General features: G+C 34.8%; 1 protein-coding gene across 7 annotated transcripts in view; it reads left to right on the top strand.

Moving 5' to 3' along the window:
- DLG2 (discs large MAGUK scaffold protein 2) overlaps positions 1 to 16926 on the top strand; it is a 1520398-nt gene that overhangs the window by 891748 nt on the left and 611724 nt on the right. For all 7 annotated transcript variants that reach the window (XM_031963714.1, XM_031963717.1, XM_031963716.1 and 4 more), the window contains one exon: positions 2569 to 2707. In XM_031963714.1, the coding sequence (XP_031819574.1) occupies positions 2569 to 2707 (139 nt within the window). The remainder of the gene's footprint in view (positions 1 to 2568; positions 2708 to 16926) is intronic.

The raw sequence follows: 16926 nt of genomic DNA, 5'->3' as shown, positions 1-16926 counted from the left end.
TCTGAAATAAGAAGAGGGTGACACTATGCTGGAAAAAGGGTATCTGGTCAAAAAAAAAAAAATAATGGAAGAAAACAGCCCTAGGGGAGGTGTTGGATTTAAAATTTTAAATCATTGTCCCCCAGCCTCCATTATCTGAGCTACCATTTCCTGTGAACTTATTTTTCATTTGCAAGGGAGAAAAAAGTGGCTGTAGAAGTGGGAGGAAGACTGGCATTGTAATGACCTGCTTGGACCACAGGAAGCCAGCAGCTAGTTATGGGGAAGGCCCATTGTCTGAACCCTTTGAAAGGTCACTGAGGGCCTCAGCTAATGGATACTGTGTCTCCTGTAACTAGATGTAAATCCATTCTGCCTTTCCACATAAAATCTCAAAAATTATTTTGGAGCTATCCATAGATAAAATAGTTGGGAAATGAAAGGCAGCATTAGGTCTCAGTAGGAGACTGGGACTGTGAAACCTCAGCATTCTAATTGCAAATCCACATGCCATTAATTAGCATTGTGGTCTTAAGCAAGTAGTTTAACCTCTCTCTGCCTGGGATAGTTCTCTAGAGAGAAATATAAGGGTTGACTAATTCGTTACCTGCCCATTAGGACAGATATTGGCTTTTATAAAATGAGGATTCCAAGACTACTTCCAGAGGATATGTGATTTCTTTTTCAACCAGGAATAAAGCTGAAACCCATTTTATTTTAGGTATCCATTATAGAAATATGGATGAGTTTTTAACAGTTGTCCACAAAGACTCAAAACAATCCTGAAAGAAATTATTTACCAAAAAAATGAGGTCATGATACTTCATGAACATCATATATGGTCAGTATTGGGGAAATAACAGAATGGAGTCTGGAAAAAATTATTCAGAAATATAGCCAGAGGTTTATGGGAAATAGATGTCAGGTGATAGCATTGTATAGTTGAAAGATTATCTATCGCACTTAGAGAGGATTAGAGTTCAGATCCCAAATATGGCATTTACCTGTCAGGCCAACTATTTATTTTGGAAAGGATTGATGCTGATTTGCTCCCTACTTCCTATAAAACATGTGGGGAATTTAAGATGCAGAATAAGGTATATTTTTTGATATTGACAAAGTGAGATTTTCTTTGTTTGACTCCATATATTTGTTATATCAGGTTTTTTATTTTTTTGTTAAATTTAGGGGGGTTATAAGGAGGAAAAAAGGTGAATGTTAATTGAAAAACAGACAGAAATTTAAAATTTGTGAACCTCAGTTCCATCCTTTGTAAAATAAAGAGATTAAATTTGAAAGCAATTGCTAACTTTTACATGAGATTTTAAAATTTACCAAGTATTTTTCATATATTATTGCATTTAATCCTCAAAGAAACCCCTGAGGTAGGTTCTTTTTAAATTTCCAATTGATAGATGTGGAAACTGAGGCTCAGATTTAAGTGAATTATCCAAGGACATACAACTAGTAAGTGTCTCAGTTAGATTTTGAATCCAAGATTGTTTAAGTTCAAGTAAAGTCTCCCTTCACTATATTTTGGCTTCTAAGAAGGCTTCTGATGTCATTTCTAGGTCTAAATCAGTGATCTAAATCTATGATCCTGAAATTATGAGGTGGGATGCCTAGCCAGGGCTAGATTAATAGCTTTAGTTCAACATTAAACAATGAGGGAAATAGTTCAGTTTTTAAGAGTATAGTGGTTTGATCAAATCAATTTTCCAATTAACTAGATGAGCTTACTAGGGAATGAGCCTCTGTGGATAATTTACTTTTATCATATCAAATATGTATGAATTTATGGCTTGCACTGTCATGGCTTAGAGTTACCTTTTCCTTGCTCACTTATAAAATAGGGATAGTAGCAGAGTGGGGAGTTCCCCAATTACTAAATACACATGTTTTTAATAAAAGAACATTCTAATTCACATAGCCTCTATGGGTCATACCATCAGTTATTCTCATGTATTATGACCAACTCATTTTCTTTTTCACTCTTATATTTCTTTGATGACACTTGGTACATCATTTCACCTTCATAGTCTCTTACTTTTAAAGTAGTATAGTTTGCCTACAGTCATCATTTATTTTCCTCTCCATTACCTTTGGGGTGATTCTTGACTTTAAATCTTTGGAAACTGTAATTCCATGACTGAAAGTACAAGACTATTTTGGGGTGGAAGAAGAATTTCATGCTGAATAGACCTTCTCCCAACAGCATTTTGTTTTTGATGGTTAGATATTAATCATTTGAAAAGAATGACTGGATCTACAATTAGAAAGTTAACATTTCCATTTCAATAAAAAATTAATCATTGCCTTGAAAACGTGTGCACTACTTGTCCCTTCCAACTGTTTCCCTTCTCTTAATTATGCTAACTTGCTTTGTAGATATCCCTATTATTATATGTTGCCAACTATAAAGGTCACCATTTGTTTGTGTATGTTAAATGCAAATATACCATAAATTCCACATTCCTATTTGGCTGCCATTGTCCACAGTGGGCATTAGAGTCTATCTATTTTTAACATACCCCTTGGCATCTAAGGAAGCAGATGTTGATTAAAAATTGTGTTTTTTCCCCCTACCAGCTTATTCTCCACCAATGGAAAATCACATTCTCTCTGGCAACAATGGCACTTTAGAGTACAAATCTTCCCTACCGCCCATCTCACCTGGAAGGTACTCACCAATTCCAAAGCACATGCTTGTTGAGGACGATTACACCAGGTCAGTCATTCTTTTTGCTTATCCATGTTTTATGACTATTGTTATAAAGACAGAGTCTTTGTCTAACACATTAGCTATTGCGTGCCATATTTTGGAGGATCTGAGTGGGAGTCGGGCATTGTATTATGTTTGAGTCATGTCCAATCTTTGTGACACTTTTTGAGGTTTTCTGAATACTGAAGTGGTTTGCCATTTTCTTCTCTAGTTCCTTTTATAAATAAGAACTGAGGCAAATGGGGTTAAGTGATTTGCCCAGGTGACTTGCCCAAATGACTTGCTAATAAGTGTCTGAGACCAGATTTTAACCCACAAAGATGAGCCCTCCTGACTTTAAGCCTGGCATAATATTTAGTATCCTATAAAATGTGAAAGTAACAGCTCAAGCGGGATTTACCAAAGGCATGAAAGGATAATGCCATAGTCCCTAAGAAAATACAGAATGGGACCAACCTTGTTGGGGCAAACATGCTTCTGGCCACTATAGTTTCAGAACAAAGGGTACAAACCAGCCCTGAGTGTAGTAGTGATATCAGGGTGGGAAGCGCTCACTCTGGTTGCAGAATGCTTTCATAGAATGGGCATTGAAATAGCCAGTGTTCCAGTCCTGGTTTTGCTATTATCTGATTTGAACTCTCTGGAGCTCAGTTTCCGCCTCTGTAAAGTGTATATTTGTTGGGAAGAGGGAGAGGAAATTTGATGCCCAAAGACCACAATTGGTCAGCAAAACTGCCCAGTAAAGAACTAGATTAAAATGTTAATGGGAAATGTTTAACAAAATGAGCAAAAATACAGTATAACATAGATTATGCTAATTTGTGGTTTTCTAAGTGAACTTGCTTAGTTTTCATTAAGTCAATATGTAGCTCACTGGGCTATGTCCTTATCTGAGTTTGACATCACTGACTAGGCAATCCTTTAGGTACTGTTTACTTCCAGAATCCATGCAATTCTTTTTTACTTATCTGTTTTAATTTATGGATTCAAATAAGCATTTCTGTAACATAATAAAAATATAATTGCACATGAAACTGCACATCTATTATATACAACTTGCTATTCCTTCTGAATATAGAATAAGATTATCATATAAATTTCTTTTTTTCTTTTATTTTCTTTCCACCTCCCCCTAACTTTAGAGGTGGCTAGTGCTAGACATAAAAATTTTGTATTACTACATTATAATATTTTATAATATTAAAACTTGTGCTCTTAACACTTTGTATGCTATTAACCCTTTATATGTGCCAGATAGTCTCCTAAATCTTGGAAAGATAAAGACAAAAGGAAAACCATGCTCTCACTTGTATTTTAATAAATCAAACCTGTGTATATATACATACATATATATATATAGATATATACATATACCATACCTGCATATTTATATAACATATACAAAATGAATTCAAAATAATTATGAGAAAGAGGGAACAAGTGGGACCTGATAACAAGTGTGGCTATTGGAAAAATGCTTCCTATATTTGACCAATGCAATTCTTTGCTTTACTCATACCCTAAATATTCCCATTTCCTGGAAATGAGTCATAACTCACAAAGAAGTAACTCGGACTAGGAACTAAGGAACTGATACTTAGAAGGGTACTTTACCTATAGCACTCATGTACCAGGTGGCATGGAGCCAGCAGAAGCTGAGGTCATGGGCAGAATATTCATCCCAATTACATTTTGTGTGTGTGTGTGGGGGGGATGTTGATCTAAGCTTCTTCTTTCTGAGAGTCCTCCTGCTGTCATTGTCTTCCTTTGGGGTCCTTTCTTAGACCATTGTGTCAGTGTAATAGCAGCCAATTATGGTAGACTGCTCAAGCTGCTTAGCTTGAGGACTCCTACCATGTAGAACACACCACATAAGTGATAATGGCAGCATTCACTAATTTCGGGGTATCTCTGTTTCCCAAAGCTTCCCATTCCTATCACTACCTAATTTGCTTCAAGTTCCAGAATCCCTAGCCATGGCTTTGTTGGAAGCCATCACCATCTCAACCTAACATCATGATTTCCACACTGAAGATAACATTTCTTTTGTGCAGTTCAATAGTACATAAATATAGCAATAACTATATTTAGAGATTGGTATGAGTGTCTGCCTTTGAGTCTGTCTTGGGAGAGGAAAATGTGCCCCCTGAGTATCCCTCAATATTTCCAACTCATTTGTCCATAGACTATTGTCAGTGCACCTGTCCCAGAATGGTGTCATTAGAAATGACCTTTGAGATTCAGTACATTGATCTTCAAAATGGGAACCATAGTGTAACCCAAAAATATCTGCAGCCTAATCCGAAAGGTTCAATATTCTGAGGATAGGAAAATGGACCACATTCCACTCTTCCACAGGAGTTAATTATGGGCTTGTCTCCAACACAGCCACAGTATTGCCTTTACCCAGTGTACCCCAACACCCCAGCATTCCACCCTTTTTATTTATTTTTCCCTTAAAAATTATTTATTCCCTTAAAAAATATACTGTTTATCTCTGATGGCTTCTTCAGCCATCATCTCTTCAAAATAAATATAAAATAACCATAACTCAGGTACTTCTAGTAACTGATCAGGCAACATTTCTACTCTTCACCCCTTCCCCCAGCATGTTCATGCTCTGTCTTCCAGATCGCATCATGGCTGAAATGGGCTCTCCTTAGTGACTTCTGGGGTAGTGGATGATGTGTAAGATCCACCCCCACCTAACCCCCTACACACACACACACACACACACACACACACACACACACACACCATTACTTTTTTTTTTCTTTCTAGCAAAAAAAAAAAAAATGATCATGTAGCACAAGATGAACAGCCATCAATTTTTTTTGTACTCTACATTGAAGATTATATTATCTTTCCCTCAAAATCTACCCCTCTTCTAAACTTCCCTGTTTCTATTGAGGGCTCATCATCCTAGGTTTTCAACTTAAGTCTTAACTCAACTGAAATTGCTTTCTTTGCTCTCTCTCACTCTGTGTCTTTCTTTGTCTTTCTGTCTCTGAATCTCTCTTTTTCTACGTGTGTGTCTGTTTTCCTTTTCTGGGTTCCTATCTCTTTTCCTCTTTCTTTTTTCCTTTCTTATTAAAAAAACCTTATAAATGAATAGTTTAAGTGGATTTTGAATTCATTTATTAAAAATATATAAATGCTACCCTTTAATGACTGAGAGAGCAATTGAGTAACATCAAGGAGATGAAAACTTACTGCATGAATTTTATCCAAAACCTTTGCATAATTAGTAGATGAGATTTTAAAATAAATATCATCATCTAGTAAACATAGCCAGTGAAATATTCCTTTTTGTTTTGATCTCCTTCTTTTTCTGAGGTATCCTTTTCATCCGTGATTGACATTCAAAAGAAGTATCAATGCAGAATGTTCTAAAAGTCTCAGGGTACCACTGAGCCTTTGGGACATCCTGTATGAAATGAGTTTAGAATTAAACTTACAAATCACTATATTCAGTTCAATCTTTATTGAATTCATTCAATTCATTCAATACCTAATCAAGCTTTAAAAGAAAAAATACAAATTATACCCTATCAATTAAAATCATTATTAAGCCTTATATTTTAGTATGAACAAAAAGGCTTATTGTTCCATTAATCAATAAAATATTCTTTTCAAAATATCACTACCTATTAATTTTATCTTTTTTCATTTTGTGTAGTTTTTATAATATATATATAATTCTTAGTATAGCAGTAAAAGTATATGACTTTAAAATCGTTGAATATGAATACATAGGAGCATCTGTTCACAGTTTTTACTGTCAATGGTTTTTGTTGTTGGTGTTTTTGTTATTGTTGTTTGTCCTTAATTCTCAAAGAGGACTATTTCATCAGGAAGGTGATGCTATGTCATGCAAGTGAATTGGATTTCAGTGAAGGAGGACTGTACAAGGTCACCTGCCTCACTTTCCTCTCTAGTGCCATCCTGGTCCAGTGAACAGATATAGATCAGGATGACTGGAAATGGTCCTGAGTGCAATGGGAGAGCTTGTTTTTCTTAACTTAAGGTCTTCAACAGGTCTTAGTTTGACTGAGGCAACACCCATCCAGTGATTAACACTGGATAGCAATTGATAACAATACATGAATACATGAATAAAATGTTTAGACATTTCTTGCCATTGTTATCCTTTCATAGTAGAGATTTTGGAGCCAAGATAAAAAAAAATAATGACTTGTCCACGTTTAGAAAGGGAATAAGTGGTACAACTGGGATTAGAACCAAAGTCCTATACTTCCTGTTTGTTATACCGTATTGTTTTTTATTCTTGACAGTTTCTTCATATTCTCACAACTCAAAAGTCACTAGTCAATCAATAAATGAGCAAGCATTTATGAAGCAATGACTTTGTGTCAGGCACTGCTTTAAGTTATGGAAATATAGATATAGCAAGATGAAAGACATTCCCTATCCTCTTATACTCTAGTGGGGTAAAAACACAAAAAAGGAAAATTGGAAGGAGTGTGCAAGGAGTAGGAACACAAGAGTCAGGTGTAAAGCATGGGGAGAAATGAAGCTAAGACATTTATTCTAAAACTCCCACCTCACAGAAACAACCCAAAGAGTTTTGTTATCACTCATAGTCCAGGTAGTATCAATATATGATTATAATAATTGCCATAAATTATAATTGTTATTGCTATTTTCATCATTAATTATGCTACTGACAATCTCAAAATCTGTTAGAGATTTCCTTTTTACTAGGAAATATTGTATTAATAACAATTATGATTTATCATTATTGCCTGTAATTTAGGCATTTTGGCATCAAACACAGGAAATCATATACAGTAGGTTCTCAATTAATGTTTTTTGAACTGACTTTGAGAAAAAAATCAGTAGCAATTACTGACATCTGCTGATTTATAGGTAGTGCCTAAAATAAGACATTGACACAGCCCATTATATCTTTGAATATGTGGAATTTTTGAGTCCCTGCCTTAACCAAATCACTACTTCACTCTGCAATCTTGAGCAAGTCAACATGATGTTTGAATATTGGCTTGATTGTTAATTAGTTATTTGATCTAGACCATATTACCTTACCTGTGGTCTCAGTTTCCTAATATTTTAATCAAAGGTATTAGACGAGTTGATTTTTTAAGGTTTACATTTTTAAATCATGGAATCAGAAGATTAGAGACTGAGAAATGGAAGTGACTTCATAGGCCATCTAATTAAAGTCTCTTGTTTTATTTATTTAATTTTTTAAAAATTAGTTTAAAATTTATTTAATTTTTAAATACTAAAACAATGTTTTTACTCTTTAATTATTTCTTTAAATGCATTGTTTCTTTTGGGCTTTACAACAACCCCATGAGATAGGTTCTGCACAGTGTCATTTCCATCATTTTCTTGTTGTTCATTCATTTCAGTCATGTCTGATTCTTCCTGATCCCATTGAGGTTTTCTTGGCAAAGGTCTGAATTGTTTACCATTTCCTTTTCCAATAGATCCAGTGAATCCATTTTGTCAAGTAATGGAAATCAAGTGATGAAAGCAATATGAGGTTAAGTGACTTGCCAAGGGACACACATCTAGAAAGCATCTACAGCTAGATTTGAATTGAGATTTTCCTGACTGCAGCTCAGTGTTCTTTCTTACCACTGACCCAGAAGCTGCCTCAGCTAATCTCTAGTGAATAAACCTTCTGGTTTATTCTGTACAGTTGAAGTCAGTACTAATAATTTTAGCTTTCATTCATATATATACATATATTTCTAACTCTATTGACATGAGAAGTACTAGTCTGGGTGTCATATTAATCATCTATAACTAATAGAAATCCTTTATTTCTAAGAATACGCAATGGAGACATCAACAAGTCTCATTTTGAGTATATGAAAAAGAGTTCAAAAGGCAGAGATGTTCTTTTTTCAAGGAATCCTTACTCTGAGCAATTTTCATAAATAACTTGATTAATATTGAGTAAATTAAGAAGACACAAATTGAGCAGCTTGGGAGAGAGAGTGTATAATGGAAAAGAAACTTTAATATCAGGAACCATCTCCATAGAACTTTATTCTGCTACTTAAACTCTCTATGACTTTGAACAAGTTTCTCTATTAACAAGATTCAAGCAGATAGTCAAAGGTGTTTAAGTAAATGTTTAACAACTGAGTTCTAGTTTTAGAGTTTAGTTTATAATCTTAATGCTTTTTTATGTCTTGCTTGTATCAGGAAGTAGAGTGGAGAGAGTGGTGGGTCTAGAATCAAGAAGATTCATCTTCCTGAGTTAACCTGGCCTTAGACACTTACTATTTGTGTGACTGTAGGCAATTCACTTGATCCTACTGATCTAGTTTTCTCATCTGTAAAACAAGCTGGAGATGGAAATGGCAAATCACTTTAGTATCTTTGACGGTAAAACCCCCTTTGACGGATTGTGAAGAGTTAGGCACAACTGAAAATGAATGAAAAACAAAAAAAAGTTTTGACAAGCAAGAAAACAATAATTTAAGCCCTGTTTTTAATGATTATTTCTCAAGTACAAATGTTTGCACTGAAAATTTAGCATTTAGTTCCCACAAACTAGCCCCAGAACAATTCTGGGAAGATTTAGTTCCTCCCCATCTCCCATTAGCATTTGGTGTCCTTTGGCCTTTTCAAAACTAGATCCCACAAAATAACTACAAAATACTGCTATAAAGAAAGAGATACATTATTTAATCAAAGTAGGGAAAATTCTTAACAATTTTAAAAGCTATATACTGATCTAATAATAGAAGTTGAACTGCTAGGTAGATGGTCCAACAGGGTAAACTTTAGTTCAGAAACATACGGGACTATCAATAATTATGTCTATACACTGAAAATATTTCTTAACTGTAGAAAAATAAAGCATACAAATATTCCTTAAGAGACAACTGCAAAGAATTATGTCTCCCAGGCTGCATAGCAATGAACATTAAGGAAGGCTTTTCCAGTGGAGAGTGGAAGAGTGACAAGAACACAAAAGGAGTGAGTGTTTTAGGCTGCTACTCTCCTTCTTATGCAGATGAAAAAAAGGATGAGGGAAAAAAAAAAGAATGAGAACTAAATTAAGAAGCAACTGACTCCTAATAAAAAGAAAAAAAAAGTATGGAGATAGAGAATGTATCTTTATAACTTCAGAACTTAGTCCAGTACCTAATAATTACAGGAACTTTATTGATTAATTACTTGCTTAACTTGGGTATTACCAAGGAAAGTGGGGAATTGGGAACAACTATAACACCCACCCTGTTGGTGATGTGACAGTATAAAACAGGCCTGCAGCATTCCCAAAAATAATGAATATTCCTTGAGAACTTTCACTAAAAATTCCTCTCTCTGATGTTCAGTTTTCTTATCCATAAAATGAAACATATAAATTAACTGTTTTCTCATATCTATTCCAATTCTTGCACCTGATCGATATGTTTTTATCTCATCTCACAAACATAGGAAGAGAAGATGTTTACTGAACATTGTCAACTAGATAGCATGGTAGATAGAGTAATGGATCTAAAATCAGATTAATTCTAAGTTCAAATCTAACCTCAGACATATAGTTGCTTTCCTGGGTAACTCACTCAATCTTTGTCTGCCTCAGTTTCCTCATCTGTGAAATGGGGATAATAATAATACCTGCCTTCCAAAGGTAGTTGTAAAGATAAAATGAGATAACTTTTGTATGGTATTTTACAAATCTTAATGTCATATAAAATTCTAGTTTAGTTTTTATTACTATTCCTTCTCTTACTCCTTCTCCTCCTCCTCCACCTCTTTCTTCTTCTTCCTCCTGTTACTACTATTACTACTACTACTACTACTATTACAATCTGAGATAGAGTAACAAATAAACAAACCTAATTAGAATCTGTGTTATAAATTTAAACAAACATAATTAAGATCTTTGTGATAAGTTTAAACCTTTAAACCTTTTAAAGCTATGTATAGCTATGTTGCAAATATCCATTCTCCACCACTCCAAAAAAAAAAAAAATGAAGTAATGAGAATTGAGTGTTCCTCTTCTATCATAAAACAGCCTTTCTACTTGCTAAATGTAACTTTTCTTTATACACCATCAATGACATTCTCTCTCATGTTTTCCAGATTGTCCCCACTATCATCTCCATTCTATCCAATTGTCAACTTCCCTATATTTAATTGCTCTGTGGTGCCACAAGTATGAAAATTTGGCCCTAATAAATATTTGCTAACTGTAGACAGCTAGACAGCACAGTGGCCTGGACTCAGGAAGACTTGAGTTTAATTGCAGCCTTAGATGCCAGGTATGAGACCCTGAACAAGTCTGCGTTGGGTTTCTTCGGATGGAAAATGGAGATCATAATAGTACCACCTTCCAGGATTATGAGGATCAAATGAGATAATATCTATAAAAAACTTAGCACAGAGCCTAGCATGTAGTGGATACATAATAAATGCTCATTTATTTCCCCTTTTCTTCCCCTTGCCTTTCTCTACTTTCCTTAATAACAAATAACCTTTCCCTTCCTTTAATGTTTCTTTTTAAATATTGGAACCTATAAGAACCTGTTTTGCTTTGCAAGGTTCTGCTGAGCTGGCATGTTTTACCTCAGGCAAGAAACAGAATAGTTTGATGGTATCGTTGTACATCTGCAGTGTGAATCAAATTTTCATTTCTCTTTAAATCCTGGGCTCTGGGTTATATATGAGGGCAAAAAATATGTACCAACAGAACAACAAGAAGCATTATAGCTCAGAAGAGAACAGTGTCAGTGGAGGTGACCTTCATCCTGTTCTCTAATTGTTCTCATTTTCCATGAGGATTTGATGTGCTTTTAAGGTGGTAGTGAAAATTCCTCTAAATAAATCATCATAAGAACTTTACCATTGGTTTTATTGAACATCTAGGAACAGTTGCTTTGTAGAAATGTTATTTATTCTTCATGTATTCATAGGATTATACGCTTTTCCCCTATTTTAAAATTTTTTTTATTTTTAATTTATGGAATTTCCATAATATAGTATAATAAAAAGATGAATTCATATGAAACTGGATTATAAAATTATAGATTTTGAACTAATAGAGATCTTTGAGACTTTTAAGTTCAACCCTTTCATTTTAAATTAAATTAATTAATGCACAAAAATATTAAGTAACTTTCTTAGGATCACACAGCTAGCAAATGTCTCAGTTGGGATTTGAACTCAGGCCTTTCTGACCCCCAAATTTTGTAGGCTCCCTTACTATAGCATACTACCTCTTTGTTGCTATGGCAGAACAGTTCATCACATAGCAGTAACATTAATCATCAGTCACCTAATAAAAGCTTTGTCTGCTAGATTTATGATAATCAAGAACCCAGAGTCACCTCCACATCACAATAAGGTACCAGAAGAGACCTGATATAGAAGGTTATACATTTATTTTTACATCTTTGAATTCCACTCACCTTCTGCTTTGTTGGAGAATTTCTCCTCACTCAACTCAAAATGGTTCTTCTTCCCAGATATGGAAGGCAGTTGTCCCACATCCTTCAACATACTTTTTCTCAAATGTCAAGCCAAGTCAATGTTGCATGCTTATTTCTACTGGAAGTGACTCATCTTACCTGTCAGATTTCAAAGGATCTGTAATTTTTTCATAATCACACTATAATATATGCTAATAATAACTTAGGTATGGCATCTTTTAATAGTATTCCTTAATCTAAAGGATTTTAGTAGAATGATTTCTATATCTTCAAATGGTAAATGTTTGGAACAGAAATGCCTTCCTATTCCTCCCAACTTCTACTTCCTCTGACTGTCTGAAGTACACAATAAATAGTATAGCTTAGAAAAAATTAATCCTGCAGTAATCCAGCAAAGACTTTAGAGCTCACCTAATCCAATATTCTTACTTTATAGATGATGAAATTGAGGCTCAAAGAGGTAAAAATGACTTGTTCACAGGCACACAGCTCTAAATAAATATAGCTCTTGAACTAGAATCATTTTATCCTCAGTCCATTTTTCTTTCTGCTGTATCATACTAGTATGTTTCTCCTCATTCTGATAAATTCTCATCTTCTTTCTCCTTTACACATAGAAACAAATGCAGAATAATTGATTTTCAAATGGTTATGTAATTAGAGGAATACCATAAGCATATTACCAGAACTGGACCTAAAACCTCCATCCTAATATTTCTGAAAATGGGGATATCTTCCATAAGTCCAGGGGGAAAGAGGCTATGCCAAACATGAGACTTAATGAATGTTCTGGACTTGAATTCTCCCCTTGTGAGCTGCCGATTGGTATTTATTATGGAGTAGACATCTGGCTTTCTATTTTTAGGAAGCCACAGCTATTAGAGTGATTTGGGGGTGGTTTTCAGATGTCCACTTTCACTTGGACCTCATAAGAGACTGGGCAGGGTAGCATTTAGCACAACCAAAAATGATTCAGTTCACTTCCAGTTATGTGCAGGAAGATGATGTACTTTGAGGATTGCTGGAATTTTGGAGTTGTGAAGCCTTACAGCTGGCATGTCTGGTCACAATGCAAGATAGATCCAAAGAAAACCAGTCAAGGTGAGAAGTTCATGCATTTATGCTTCTCCTCTCCTTACAATGTCTAAGAAGCACGGCATTAAGTTGCTCACAGTAAAAAGGCAGTGTTGTATAGTGAATAGAGTTCTAAACCTGGAGTCAGGAAGAAATGAATTCAAATCCTGCTTCTGATAATTACCAGCTTTATGACAATGGTTGTACCATTGAGCCAACAATGTCAAGTGATTTTCCCAGTCATACTGCAAGCAGTCTTTAGCGAATGGATTTGAACTTTGATCTTATTCTAGCTCCATAGCTCTATTCAGTAGACTACCTAGGTGCCTCTTAATCAAATTACTTCTTAAAATCTTAATTTTTTCATCTTTTAAGTGAAGATCACTAGGGATCTAAATGGCTATTCTGTCTCCTTCCAACTTAACTTCTATGATCATGAGATCTTCAAAATATCTGTTTGAAAGATTCATGTGATTTCCCCCATGCTTTCTGTGTTATCTGTGTTTTCTGAACCTGATATTTCTGATTCTTCATTATTTGTGCTGGTGTTTTCTTGGAATTAAAAAATATTGGGAGTAGGAGGTGGCAGGAAAAAGATAGACCATTGAATGGAAGATGAAAGGAAGATTTTCCTCTTTATTGATAATGATACCACAAAGGTTTTGGGGGTTTCCTACTTAAACTGCAAGAAATAATAAAGTTCCTATATTAGTGTGGATGGGGGAGGACTACAATGAAAATTAAGTGATATCATTACAGAGAGATGCCAATGTAGATGAAGAAAATGTATTAATATTCTGCTTTCTTTCTATGTCTTTAATTTCATTTGCCCAGGGGCGGGGGAGGGGGAGGGGAAGGGTAATCTGGGAGGGGAAGAGGAAAGTGGAAGAGAATAGTAGTTTAAATTTGAAAAGTACTCTTTATTTTTCACCTTGTTATTTTATTCATGGATCACAGTTGTTTGCATATTGTCTTCCTATCAGATGAGTCCCCTGAAAACAAGGACTGTTTTTTGCTTTTCTTTGTTTCCCCAGTACTTAGTAGACTGCCTGGCATGTAATAGGTGCTTAATAAGCATTTATTGACTGATACAGTGCCTGACAAATAGAATTTAATAAATGTTTGTTGGCTGACACATTGAAAATATGTTAGCCAGACACTGAGTTTGTCTTAAATACGTATTTGTGTACATAGATACACAGACATATGTAAATAATTCTGTGTTGCTATAAAGTTAATATAGTCTTGAGGATGTTATTATTAAAAAAAAAAAAAAGTTGACATTGAAATAAATCATGCTAATTTAATTGGCATTTTTAGGCAAGTTAGAGTTCTAGGGCCTACCTTTGAGAAGAACAGGCATAAATGTAAATCCAAAAATCTGGATGGATTTACCATCCAGAAGCTTAACACTAGCTATTGAAAACAAGACAAACATAAAACTTGCTGAAGTATGGTAGAAAATATGAAAAATACCACATGAGAAGTAAAAAAGATAGTAGTGGTCCTAAGCAATTTACTTCCTATCTGTGATCTAGCTTCCTTATTTGTGAAATGAAGATGAATGAAGTATATAATCTCTAAATTCATGTCCATCTCTATAATCTATAATACTCTAGATTTTGCAAATTATCAAAGGAAAATTACCTTGTATCTATTTTGTATTAACCTATCAATGTACATATTTGTTTCTTCAGTAAAGTTCTTAGAAATAGGAATTGTTTCAAAACTTTTTTTTCCCCTTTTGAATGCACAGTGCTTTATCCCCTACATGGTACATTTTAGACCCTTCATAATGAAGAAGGGAACCCCGAAACTCTAAAACGCTTTGAAGGAGAAAATCTCCTTCAACTCTGCCTCAGTGAGGGACCCTGCCCAAGGGAAACAAGATAAACAGTTTCATTCTGTTATCTAAGTGAGGTTGGTTCAGTCCTAAGCTAAAAGAATTTCAACCCTATTCAATTAAAAAACTTATTCAATTCTATTTAAATTCAGCTCAAGCTGAAACCCAGTTTGTAGCCAAAACTCCTATTATAAAAGAGCCAAAATAAAATCCTCTCTTTGCAGAGGTTCTAAACATGCCATACTATGCCATGCTGGGCTATGTCATGCTTGCTATGCCAAGGAAGCCTCTGCTCACTGGATAATATTCTTTTCCAGTGCCATCCTCTCTTTACCCCTCACCTATTTCCCTAACAAGACTTTATGCCTCTCTGTCAGGATTTCTAACCTTATTTCCCAATCCCTATAAGAAACATCTTTTATCAATCTAGGTTTTTGGGTTTGTAAATTCCTTTACAGAGAATCTCTGCACCAACCAGAAGGGGGTTCCCCAAAATTCCCTATCCTTGCCTGACTCTCAAGGGATATAAAGGAGCCAAACCTCTCCATTTTGTTCCCTGAACCTGCCACTAGACCTTATCATCTAACTCCCTGACCACCAGAAACCCTAATCTCATTTTGGTTCCCTAAATCTAGACCTCATCATTTGGTTCCCTGAAAGCAAATCCCAAAACCTAAACTTCATCATATTTTTAGTTCCCGCACTGGGAACCCTGAAAACTAGATGTCCTCTTCAATAAATGTTTGCTTTTATACTGATTAGCTCCCAATCTCTGTGCTTTCATTTCTACTTAAGTACAATGAGCATACCAGGTGATATTAGTTGATGAATACCGAACTGGGAGTTAGGAGTTCTGGGTTTAAAGTTTTAGGTAAAATTTTTACTACCTCTGTGATCCTGAGCAATTTCTTTGCACTGTCTTGACAGAGTTTATTCACCTGAGGTTTTCTTGGCTCAAATCTCTCTCCTTTCTAAAATCTCTCCTTTATGTAGTTTTCAAAGTGATTTTCTTCCTTAACAGATTTAATAATATAACTCCTCTTATTTTGTAACTAGTTTTTATATTCTTATATTGTGCATGCTTTCTCCCAATAGAATATAAGCTTTTTGAGGACATATTGGGTTTTTTTTTATTTTTATTTTTTTTTTTAATCTTTGCTTTCCCATTCACTGCCACTGTGCTTGACACTTTGGAGGTATTTAATCCAATCAGCAATCATTTATTAAATGCTTGATATGTTCCACAAACCATATATGCTAAGAGCCAGGAGTATAAAACAAAGTGAAAAACAATCCCATATTCACAAGTAGAGCCTATGGTGGGGGGAGAAGGGTACAATGGTCAAATAAGTAGTTCCATACATCCTAGATAAATAGATAGAAACATACGTGGGGGAGGGAGGGGAGAGAAAGGGAGAGAGAAAGAGACAGAGAGATACAGGGATAACATAAATGGAGAGAGAGATAACAGAGTATGGATAGATAAGTACATAGATTGCTAGATAAATACATTAGAAAGAAAGATGGATAGATACATCCAAAGATGGATGGATGGATAGGTAGAAATGTCTAGACAAATACATTAGTAGATAGATAGATAGATAGATAGATAGATAGATAAGATACATGCATATGTGGATAGATACATACATAAAGATATAGATAAATACATAGATGAGTAGACAGAGATGTTAGATACCTAGACACATAAATTGATGGATGTGTATACACATAGATACATTAATAGATAGCTAGATACATAGATGGATAGATAGACACATTAGATATGTAGACACATAGGTTGGTAGATACATACACACATAAATACATAAATAGCTAGATATGCAGGTAGTTACATTAGATG

Source organism: Sarcophilus harrisii, chromosome 3, assembly GCF_902635505.1.
Source record: "Sarcophilus harrisii chromosome 3, mSarHar1.11, whole genome shotgun sequence".
Lineage (NCBI taxonomy): Eukaryota > Metazoa > Chordata > Mammalia > Dasyuromorphia > Dasyuridae > Sarcophilus > Sarcophilus harrisii.
This window is presented reverse-complemented; position numbering and strand designations above follow the sequence as displayed.